The 12717-nt window shown below is 37.6% G+C and overlaps 1 protein-coding gene across 2 annotated transcripts in view; it reads right to left on the bottom strand.

Annotated features, from left to right (window-relative positions):
- MAN2A1 (mannosidase alpha class 2A member 1) overlaps positions 1-12717 on the bottom strand; it is a 144109-nt gene that overhangs the window by 119136 nt on the left and 12256 nt on the right. For both annotated transcript variants that reach the window (XM_087815483.1, XM_087815484.1), the window contains exons 2-3: positions 4205-4447; positions 1856-2000 (exon numbers count right to left, since the gene is read on the bottom strand). In XM_087815483.1, coding sequence (XP_087671609.1) covers positions 1856-2000; positions 4205-4447 — 388 coding nt within the window. The remainder of the gene's footprint in view (positions 1-1855; positions 2001-4204; positions 4448-12717) is intronic.

Below are 12717 nucleotides of genomic sequence, written 5' to 3'. Positions count from 1 at the left end.
GGACTTGAAGGAACTGGCCAAGATTAAGGAGGAAGATGATGCAAAACATGTAAGAGAAACAGTTAATAAAACGAATAGGTATTTTTAGAAAAAGATAAAGACCAAACAAAGAGAAACCAAGTCAGAAGCTGATGTATGGTAACGCTCATCACAAATTTCCAAAAAACGATATTGATTTCATCTACTTTATACCTCTGTGCTTACTAAAAATCAAGTATTCTGGAAATTCAAACATTTCAGCATCCAAGTTCTACCTCCCTGCCTCCCTCTCACAACCAAAAGGGGTGCGTGTGCATACGAGCGCACGCGCACACGCGCGCACACACACACATTCACCATGTGTCCAGACACTAACTAATTACTTCTATAGTCTTAGAATGAGAAAGAAAGGAACACATGGGAAAGAATACAAGTAGGAGATAAATGCTGGGAGCAATGAAAAAACCTTCAAAATACTAAGAGAAAAGTGCTTCTTCCTCTGATAGTAATAATGAAATTGAGAAACTGGGATAAAGTATAAATAGAAGTTTAGTAAGTCCTTCAAAAAACGGTCTTTGGAAGTACATTCCACAGAAAAATCCAGCAACTACATTCATTGGGCATTTATTCTGTGCCTGGTATTCACACTAACAAGTGTTCACATTGTATCATATTTCTCATTTTGATGTTAGCAATTTCTACTTACCTTGAGGAAAAAAATCTCTGGCCCCAATAAAAAACAAAAGTCACCATATGAAATAACAATTACAATAACGCTAATGAAAGCAGTTACTTTTGGGCCATCTACCATGCCCCTGTACTTCACCCTATGAAGTACTTTATTCTGATTCTACCTGCAAGAAAAACCAACTTACTCTCAGATTAAGTAAATTGCCTAAAGTTGTCTAACACTTCAGACCTGATAGGGTTGGGAATCACCCATGTCCGTCTCTTAACCATTTTGTACTACTTCTCCATTTTAAAGACTCAACCTTTTCCACGAGCATTCTGAATTTTTTAAATTTTATTTTAGCTTTATTGTTAAAAGTATTACAGATGTCCCCTTTTTTTCCCATTGACCCCCTCCACCCCACCCTAGGCCTTCACTACACTATTGTCTGTGTCCATGGGTTATGCATATATGCATATCAATTCCTTGGTTAATCTCTCCTCACCCCCCACCCCACCTTCCCTCTGAGATTCCTCAGTCTGTTCTATGCTTCTGTGTCTCTGGATCTATTTTGTTCAACAGTTTATTTTGTATATTAGAGTCCACTTATGAGTGAGATCATGTGATACTTATCTTTCTCTGACTTTTTAATGTAGAGTTTTGGGGCATGAAATACTTCTCCCAGGTAGTATTATACTACATAACTAAAATGAATGACCAGTACCTTAAATGTGTGCAACTTTTGTTCCCAAGGACTAAAACCTTCTTGTCTTATTACTATTTCATACTGCACAACTATTATCCTTAAATGGCACATAAATTAATACAGAACTCAAAATACAATGACATATAAAAGAAATATGATACTGTTTAAAGTCAGGAAACATTTCTCAAAAATTGGAGAAGTGGGTGCTACCAGATTCTCGTTAAAATAATCTGTGCTGCCCAACCAGCCATGGCTCAGTGGTTGAACTTCGACCTAGGTTCCAGGAGATCAAGGTTCAATTCCTGAGGTCAGGGCACATGCCTGGGATGCGGCTCGATCCCCAGTAGGGGGCATGCAGGAGGCAGCCAATCAATGACTCTCATCACTGATGTTTCTATCTCTCTCTCCCTCTCCCTGAAATCAATAAAGATATATTTTAAAAAAATAAATAATGTGTGCCAACTAGTAGCCTCTAGTTTTTTTTAAAGTGCAAATTTTACCTGGGTCATTATGGGAATGAGGCACCACAAAGACCTGAAGGGGCTTAGTGTCCCAATCACTAAGTTTATAGGTAATGTCAAATCCTTGCTTCCAAACTCCACCATCTGGATTGTCAAAAGGAATTAGACTGTAAATATCCAACATCTAAAAATATAAAAGACAAAAAAAAGTTTAATTATGATAACCATTACTAACTGCAACTTAGTGTTGAAAAATATTTGCTCAAAACTTGTTGTACTCTGAGTATATATTTTACAAGATAAAACTACTTCTGTAGACATGAGGTTTAAGGCAGAAAACATTTAATCACCATTCAAAGGCTTAAAATGCTACCTGTGTCACGTAACTATCCTGATAAGTAATCCCCTCCCCCATCTGTTTCTAATAAAAAATAGTAATTTTATTGAATTTCTCTTCTCCAGCTCTACTTCCAATACAATTTAATAGTAACAGATAGGAACTGAACAGCAAACCAAAAAATTTGATTATGACCAGATTCAAAAACAATTTACTGAAAATTATTTTTTTACTTTAAGTTGTCTTTATTTTATACTCAATCTCATATATTTTAAAATCTGTATCTTAAATGAAAATGCATCTATTGCTATTCTTTCATTTAACATATAGTATGTTTACCTTTATTATTCTAAAAATAAAACTATAGGTTGACTAGGTTAAAAAAATGGAAGAATTTTTTTTAAATTGAGATTTATTTAAGTGTTTGAATGTTTTCTAAGTTTCCAATGCAGTATTCCTTTTAGATAATAATCTATTTTGAACACAAAGTAAAAATATTGCGCCCCCCAAAAAAACCTAAAAACTATTATTCTCCATACTCTCTATAACACTAAATGTGACAAAAACATACCCACCCTTTGGTAAAATTTCAATTATGTAAAAGTTACATCCTAATTAATATATAAACAGGTTACAAAAAATTTTTAAAGATATCAAGCAAATTACATAAAAGTGAATACAAAGTATTTTAAGGGAATAATATATTTCTTACTTCAGAATTTATGACTTTAATAAATAAAATACAATGCTCCAAGGATAAGTCAACAAGTCTTTGGGAACCAGCTGGCCAAGAGGATGTGCTAGAGGTCTCTGCTATTTCTTCCAGTTCTTTCTTTGGTACTGCAGATCTCCCAGTCCACATTGCCTCCTCTGTCTGCCTTACATGGTTGCTCTGTACCTCCTTTCTGTCCATCCCAGATTTAGACCCACCCCAACCAAAAAAGTTTTTTTGTTTTTCTTTAAAAGGTACTGGATTAAAACCTAAACAAAGGCAAGCCTCATGGAAATAGACATCCCTTCAAAGCACACAATAGGATCCTAATCCAAATGAACCTGGCCATACACTAGCTGATGAGTTTGCAGGCATGAGGCCTGACCAGCTCCACTATTCCCAGTTTCCAGCTTGGCCTGTGAGCCATGTCCTCAAGGTCATATCATGATCTCTGTATCCAGGAGTTAGTGAAAATTCCTACTCTGAAGCCAGGACACAACCAACTCATTTTATCCAACTTTAAAATATTTACACCTTAGGATCCTGTCACAAAGTTCCAATTTCTGGTCTAAAGTTTAAGATTACATATAGCTCTCTGCTAATCTGCAGAACCAAAAAATATGAGTGACACACCCAAAGGTTTAGAAAGGCAGAAGTTCTTTCTTACCTTAGTCTTCAACTCCACTATGCTCTAGAATAGTGTGATCAAAGAGAAATATAACACAAGCCAAATATGTAATTTTAAATTTTGTAGTAAAATAGAATAGGTGGAATTAATTTTAATGATATATTTTATTTAGGCCAATATATTCAAAATATTACTATTTCAATGTGTAATCAATATAAAAATGAACAAGATATTTAAGATTCTTTTTTTCATACTAAATCTTCAACACTTTGTGTGTAAATTATACTTAGAGCACATTTCAATTCAAACTAGCCACATTTCAAGTACTCAGTAGCCACATGTGGACAGTGGCTGCCATAATAGACAGCACAGGCCTACAATAGTTCCCTTTCTTCTCATAAAGGCATATTCAGCAAAAATAATCTAACCTTACACTGCGAAATCTGTAATGTGTAACAGTGAAATAGTAAGAGGAGGGCTTTTCTTGTATTCTCCAAAGGAAGGTAAGAAAATCTCTTTGGCCAAATTTAAACCTCTAAAGGAAGAATATTAATGATCTTGTGATTAATCAAGTCACAAAAACAGAAACTAGAATCCAGAGAGTTTAAGTAACTTACTAAGTAAGAACAGATACCAGATCAAATGTAAAATAACAAAAACAAAGACAAAGCCCAGTGATTATCCCCAAATGTATACATTACCATACATTACCTGCACATCTGAATCCTGACTTCCGCTTTGTGAAGCAAACAGACAGTCTGCAGGGTCAACTGTGAGGGACAGAAGAGGTGAACCAACACCTTGGCTGAAATTGCCTTGTGAACTTCTTGGCCCATCCTCCACAGACTCGCTCAAATTGATGACCGAATCTCTAATATTTGAGATGATCTCATTGTTCTCAGCTAGCAAACGCTCCAAATGGTCTATTTTTTCTTGCAACATTGAGAGCTGGCCCTACAATATAGAAAAAAGCAGCTATATGAAACTCTAGCATAGCTCTGCTGAGACATACATATTTTTTTTAAAGTATGTGCCTACTCAAGAGGGAAGCCACTCACCCTTCACTTTCCACTTTTATAAATGGGATCACAGAAAGCATGAACAGTTGAATGGGTTGAAACACCAATTTACAGCAGAAAATTTTCTCTATGGCTACAATCTTTGTTTAATCATATTTTAAAATGAGCAACAGAAGGACCGAAAATATTTTGGGATATATTTCCTAGTATCTCAAACCCAATATCGTTGGGTCTCTAAAATCACTAAGTACAATAACATATTATATTCAGGCATGAAATATTAAATTTAAGCATAACTGATTCTAGTTATTCCCAAAGGTCAAAAAGTGACCTTTGAACCTGAAAGTGATCATTTCATCTCAATCAGTAACACCAGTGGACCATACTAAATAAGACATATGATCTACAGAAAAAAATCAATTAGTCAATTGTTAATTAGCCATATGCTTGAAAAAACTGGCAGGAACATCCCCAATAACCACACTATTAAGTCAGTCAGACCATTTCTACTATATTGTGTGACTTTTAGGTTTTTAATTGATCCTCGCATTATGAGGCTTGCAGTCTCTATAACATAAACCTTGCTATATAGAATAATAGCTCAGTTTATGAGAGGAGGACAATCTTTGTCTTGTTCACTCCTATACCCAGGGTTCCAAATACAGAGTAGATAGTTATAAATTTGCCAAATTGCCCTCATATTTCTGGAAAGCAACTATAATTCTTCAGTGAACACCCACTGTGCCAGGAATAATGCTGGGAAGACAGGCATGCATAAGGTATGAGTCCCTGTCTGAACACACACACAAAAGGTGACATTGTAACTAGAAATAGCCTACCCTATGCCCCCAAAAGTCCACAATAAGATTTAATAAAATAACTATATGGATAGTGAACAAACAACTCTAGATACCCAGAAACAAAAATTCTACCAACAGTGAATAATAGAAAGAGAAAAAGGAGGAAGGGGAAGAGAGAAGAAGATAAAACACCTAAATGTCCAATGTAAAGGACTGGTCAAATAGTACATCTAATATCACAGAATAGTTTTCAGGGACTGAAAATTTAGAAATAGAATTCTTTTAAAATAAAAATATATGTGAAGGTACTTTCAGGAGATACAGTGGAGAAAAAAGCAGTTTTAAAATAGTATGTATGAATAAAATAGTATGTATGAATAAAATAGTATGTATGGCATGATGATCCCCTTTTGAAGACTAATACATATGGAAGGCCATAATCGAGATGGTAAAAACTGGTTATGAGCATTTATATTCTGAGAGAAACAGATTCTACTCCCAGGTTACTGGCCAATTCAACAAGCAGAGAGCAGAAGTCAAAAGGCCATTTCAGCAAACTGTGAAAACTGACAGGAGTCTGAAGGGGCAAGGGAAGATATTTTGGAATAAGAAGAAAACAAGTAGCCAAAATCTGAAGCAAATCAGCAACTTATCTAGGGAGGTGGTGGAAGAGATGACACTGGGGATGAATACCCTAAGCCCAGGTGTTCGAGAGACAAGGAGTACATGATGGCCATGTACCTCCTCAGACCTCAAAGATGCTCTTAAATGCCTCTCTACTTAATAGAGGCAGAAATAGCCCCCCCCCCCCCATCAACGCTGCAGTCCTTTACAGTAACTGTCACCTCTAAGTGGGGTGCATGTCTCTACAAGGCAGAACTCTGAAGCCTGCTTATCAGCGTATACAAAGGCAGGAAGTGCAGCATTTAGCACAGAACTCGTCCTGCAAGACAAGCCCCGTTTCCCCTAGTGAAAAGCAAGATGAGGAATACAGATCCGTTCACGACTAGAAATGGCAAAGCAAAGGAAACTTGATGGATCACAACACTAGTTCAGGGTTCAAAGAAAAGCTAGTTGAACCATGCAGATTCCAGGTCAGCAAAGCTGTTGAGCAGCATTATATATACTACAAACCCATTTTCATAAGCACACATCAACGTTGGTTGGATTGTTCTCACTGGAAAGGTCAAAGAGGACTCTTGGCATAACCCAAAGTTCACCCAGAGAAGCTAAAAATATTTCAGTCAGGTACACAGCTGACTAATCTATGCATATTTTCCTAAAGAGACAGGCTATCAAAGGCTGTCTGAAATAAGAGGGAAACTTTTCTTCACTCATTTATCACAACAGCACGGACTGCAAGTTTTAAAAATCACTCCTGATGAATTCTGTTGAATATTCCCAATGCTGAAGATGCAAGTCTACTTCTTCAGTGATGCTTGCAATTTCTACCACAGCAGGTAACAACAGTAAATCAAGTTCCTCTGATCGCAAGCAGAATTAGAACACGTTGACTTGCTCTGCCTGTAGTAAAGCTCACACCTCCATAAAATAAAGCCTCGGCTTACTCTAAAATACCACCCAATAATATTTTATAACTATATACATTGACAGATGGCTACTAGACTTGTGGTGATCACTTCATAAGGTATATAAATGTTGAATCACTATGTTGTACACCTGAAACTAATACAATATTATATGTCAACTATAATTAAAAATAAATTTTAAAAAATGTTAAGGGAAAAAAGACATCAACTCCAATGAAAATTAAATACCACCATCTAAGAGCTTTGAAAGATTTACCAGACAATTAATAGTGTATAAATTAATACATGGGTGCGGACTTTCTCTATATCTTCCTGTACTTTCAAGAAAAGATCATTTTGAAGCCATGCACACAGCAAAGCTGCCAACAGCTCAACAAGCACACACTGAGAAAGAAGAGGGCTCCTTCCTGGTCCCATAACCCAGGGAGGAGGGTATTATTCAAAATAAACATTATAGGAGATGGGTGTTTCATGAAAAAGGATCCCACAGGCACTAAACATGATTTTAATCTCACTGCTTTAAAGATATAATCAATGATCAGTACCTGGAATTCTGTAACTGAATAAAGTTCATGGAGAAAATTGTGGCTTAAGGATATGTCAACATAATGGTTTAATGGAAATTATTTTTCAAACTATATTATGCAGTGGAATAAAATCTCCCTACAAACAGCTGAGATTTTTTTAAATACACACACCTCATAAGCAAATTCTGTACAAGACAGAGTGGTACGACCTTAAAAGGATGTGCTCATAGTCTACATTAAAGTAGAAGAAATCACAGATAATGTTTCATATGATGACAAGTCAAAAGATACTGACGGTAATACTGAAAAAGACAATTTTCTGTAGGACAAGAAAATCACTTTATTTTTTGATTTGCTAATCAGTTCTATAGGGAGTCCACAGTGTAGCACTGCTGAGGAACGGGGAAGGAGGTCATGGTATTTGATTCTTTTTCTGCTTTTGGTGAAAGAAAAACTGAGCAAAAAAATCACTGATATCAAAGACTTTTCAGAGAGAAAATTTAGAGCCTACTACAAAGCAAAATAGGATCAGTATCCACTCAGCCCTCTGAACAAAATCAATCAATGTATGTCTACAGCTGATCTGAAAATGCATTATGTAATTATTTGCCCCAGGTAAGACACTAGCTGCTGGGACTGGCATTACTGCGATCCCTGAAGCATGGCTGAATCTGTACACCCTTTTCTTCCTATCTGTTCCAATGAAAAAATATGTGCCTTGCCCTCTCCCACTGCAAAGACCAACGCTGACGGTGAGTTCCAACCCCATCTCTCTCAACTGCTCAAAGGCTGTGTACCCTTGTGGTTAAACCCTCAACACTGCTTCATCAAAGTCCCCCTTCTAAAAGCAACTCATTCTCATGTTTTATTTTACTAGGTCAAACTTTAGGACATTGACTAGGTTAAAAAATGGAAGAAGTCATTTTTTGGGCATATAAACCTATACCAAAAATAATACATATGCAAATAAAAATAACAGACCCGGGACAGGTAGCTCAGTTGGTTAGCTTGTCCTGCCAATACGCCAAGGTTGTGGATTCGATTTCCGGTCAGGGCACATACAAGAAGCAACCAATGAACGCATAACTAAGTGGAACAACAAATCAATGTTTCTTTCTTCCTCCTCCCCCAGCCCCTCTCTCTACCTCCCGTCTCAAAATCAATAGATTTTTTTTTTTTAAATAATAATTTTAAATAAAGATACAAATAACAATTTTTAAAGAAAAAAATCTCCACTGTAACCCAAAAAATAGATAAAAGAATAAGGAAGTCCTAAATAACAGGCTGATCTTCATGACAGTTTAGGAAATAACATAAAAACTGATTCATGTTTGGCCACAGGTGACAATCATGACCTCGTCAGTAGGGTAAAATATGTGGCTCCTTTTCTAGGGAAAAGATTATGGATTCTGCGCAGTCCAATCAAAGGTTTCCAATATTCACAACCATCAGTAATCATGACTCAATGGGCTATGAGTTTTAATTGATGCAGGGGATAGAGAGACTTTGGAAAAAGAATCTTGAGACAATTCTAGAATTGTTCATACCATGGTAGTGATATAAGATCTTCACTCAACCAAATCAAGTTTCTAGTTAAGAGAAGTGTAGAGGAAATATTATTACACATTTATAATATAACCACCAATGGCAGTACTCAAAAGATACAAAATATCACCACAATATGTGTATGGGTATATATCTGAAACTCCAGATCTCTACCATCTTTCATTTTTACCATCTTCAAACCTAATTTTGTTAGAGTCAACCTATCATTCAATCACATCAAGATTTTTCTGGCCCGGCCAGGCGTGGCTCAGCGGTTGAGCATCGACCTAGGATCCAGGCGATCGGGGTTCGATTCCCGGTCAGGGCACATGCCCCAGTTGCGGGCTCCATCCCCAATGACTCTCTCATCATTGGTGTTTCTATCTCTCTCTCCCTCTGCTGCCCTCTCTCTGAAATCAATAAAGATATATAAAAAATTTAAAAAAAAAGAAAAAGATTTTTCTGGACTTGGATTCTATCACTGAATGTGCCATGCCCACCATGCAGCAAGTGTGCTGATGTGAGCAGGCTATAACATGCCTCATCCGCAGGTGAAAGGCTTCTCTTAAATCAGTACACAAAGTCTAGAAGAGGTGACTGCTTCTTCAAATGCACAAACACCTATGCAAGGATATAGAGATCACAAAGAATCAGAGAAACATGACTCCATCAAAGGAATACAGTAACCTTCCAGTAACTGGCCCCAAAGAAATGGAGATACAGGGATAGCCTGACAAGTAATCCAAAATAATCGTTCTAAAGATGCTTAGAGAGTTACAGGAGAACACAGATAAACAATTTAATGATATAAGGGAAACACTGTAAAGAACAAAACAGGAAGTTCAGCAGACGAAAAACAAAATAAACAAGATAGATCCAGAGACATGGAAGCATAGAACAGACTGACGAATCTCGGGGGGGGGGGGGGGGGGGAGAACTGTGGTGGGAAGAGATTAACCAAAGAACTTAAATGCATATATGCATAACCCATGGATACAGACAATAGTGTGGTGAAGGCCTGGGGAGGGTTTGGGAGCAGGGTGGAGGGGGTCAATGGAGGGAAAAAGCGGGCATCTGTAATACTTTCAACAATAAAGATAAATTAAAAGAAAAAGTAATGGAAAACAAATAAGGACAGAAATTTTGGAACTGAAGAAAATAATGACTAAACTCAAGAAGTAATATACAGGGAGCTTTAATATGAGACTTGATCAAGTAGAAGAGAGACTAAGCAAACATGAAGACAGATCAAATTGAAATTATCCAATCAGAGAAGAAAAATGGAAAAGGAATGAAAAAATTGGAGAAAGCCTATATAATCTCAATAAAGGTAGAAAATAAAATAAGATTAAAAATAAACTGAAGCAAAATGTGAACTATGATTCCACTACTACTGACTAGTGAATCCTGGGCAAGTTATGTAACTTTTCTCAGTTTCCTTATCTATAATAAATCCTAACCCATAGGGTGGCTATGAGTTAAATTAATTAGTACAGTTGACCCTTGAACAATTTGGAGGCTAAGAGCGCTGACCCACTTGCCCAGTCAAAAATCTTTGTATAAATTAAGCTGGCCCTCCACATGAGTAGATTCTCAACAGAGGATTAAAAAATACTAGTTTGATCCAGGGACGGTTTAATCCATAGATGCAAAACCCAGTAATATAAACTGCCTACTGTGGTAGGCAGAATAATGGCCCCCTAATGATGTCCATGTCTTAAATTCCTGGAACTTTTGGTGAACCACTTCCCTTACATGGCCAAAGAGATTTTGCTGATGTGATTAACTTAAGGCTTTTGAGACAGGAGATTGTCCTAGAATATTCTGGTAGGTCTAACATAATCTCATAGGTCCTTATAAGGGTGAAGGAGGAGAGTCAGAGCCAGAGGAGCTATGAAACAGAAGACATCAGAGTGATGCCATGCAGGAGCCAAGGAATACAGGCAGCTTCTAGAAGCTGGGAATGGTGAGAAAACGGATTCTTCCCTAAAGCCTCCAAAGGAAGGCAGCCCTGCCAGCATCTTGATTTTAGCCCAGTAAGACCCATTTCAGATTTCTGACCTTGAGAACTGTGAGAGAATACATTTTCTTATTTTAAGCCACTAAGTTTGTTGTGATTTATTACAGCAGCAATAGAAAATTAATACACCCGGCAAAGAGTTGACCCAATATAAATAAAGCTTAGAAAGTATCCTTACACTTACAGTCCCTGTTAGAAGAAGCTGCCCAAGTCCCCATCTGAAGTGGAGAGCTGTGAGCCTGAGGAGCTGGAGCCCATGCACTGGAGCAGTGGAGGGTGAAACCATGTGACTTTGTAAGCTGTTTTCCCAGGGGCATATTTTGGTCTAAAACAAAGCTATAGGATAAAGGAGGCAGGAAAAAACTTTATGGTTAAAAATATTTTCCAGAGAAAGAAACACCAATATCTCCATTTCAGACAGTTTAGGGGCTAATAAATAGTGTTTAAAAACTATTCTGGAGCTATGGTGCAGCAAGTGAATTAAGAGACTACAGAAGTTAGCCAGGTATATACCATGGTGTCTTGGACCAGTGCAGCAGAGGTGGAGGAATGCAAAAGCATTTGACAGGACTGATAAACTAGGAAAGGAAAGGTCAAGAAAAATGGTCTTTTTTTTTTCTGAGGCAACTGGGAGGATAATAGGTGGCATTTTAGGGAAATAAATGCTGAGGAAGGAGCAGAGTGAGGGGCATAGGTTCTGTTCTGGAGTTATTACATAGCTCAGTGGTAGTATCAGGTAGCTATGCAAGTCTGAAAATCAGGAAAATATATAAACCCGAGTGGCCAGTATAAAAATGAATTTAAAGCAGTGGGAACGAATGGGATTACCTAGAGAGAGAGTGCACAGAGCTGCTTTTCATAATTGTAAAAGGCTCACCAGGCGATTCTCACAATCTGCAGTTAAGAACCACTGCATTAAAGCTAAATATAGGGACTGTGATTTGGTAAAAGAGCATCTGTATTTCCAGCAGGGGTGTCACTGTTAGTATAGTAGTTCCAAGTCAGTCAGATGCTATTCAACTATATACAGGAAAATCCTGCTATTCAGTCAGATCTCAGCCACTTGACAGGAAAGCATTTTGGTTTGGTAGAATGACAAGTAACCCCTCAAGTGACCACTCCACCCCTTTAGATGTGTAGTGCTGAAGCCAAATGGTATGAACCTGGACTGTGGCCAGTTAGGTATCTAACTCTACTTCTCCATCAACAAGGCACAAATCACAATTACAAATGACCTTTTTTTTATTGGTGTTTTCCAGACCCATGGCTTATCATGCCTGAATCTCTTCCAAGGTATTGTCTTTGTGCTGCCACTTGTTTGTTCAAAGAAATAAATGTACTCACCATGTGAGCATAAAAAATAATTATATAATACCTTGCTAAAACACAAGCACAACACACGCTGTGCCCTGGCAAGTCATTATTCATAATCTCACACTTGCCTAGCTGTGACAGTAACAGAGGCTACTAGATGCAGGACACAGGTTTATGACAAGAGTACCAAGTGACTGTGAAGGGAAGAGCTGGGACTCCCAGCTCACCGTCCCTTACCCCAGTTGGGTACCAAAGGGCTGGTGGCTGCACCTGGGTATACCACTCTGCAGCTGCCAGAATCACTATAGAGGATCCCAACCCTAAACTAGAATAACAGCAGGCCACTCCAGTTTTCCCCACCTTTGTAATCCCCAGCCTCTCACCACCTCCAAAAACATGGTCATCATTTCAGACATCTCTCAGAGCAATATGTTTGCCAATACATCTCC

This window comes from Miniopterus natalensis, chromosome 3, assembly GCF_054644295.1.
Source record: "Miniopterus natalensis isolate mMinNat1 chromosome 3, mMinNat1.hap1, whole genome shotgun sequence".
Classification (NCBI taxonomy): Eukaryota; Metazoa; Chordata; class Mammalia; order Chiroptera; family Miniopteridae; genus Miniopterus; species Miniopterus natalensis.
The sequence above is the reverse complement of the archived record's forward strand: the minus strand, read 5'-3'. Positions and strand labels throughout refer to the sequence as shown.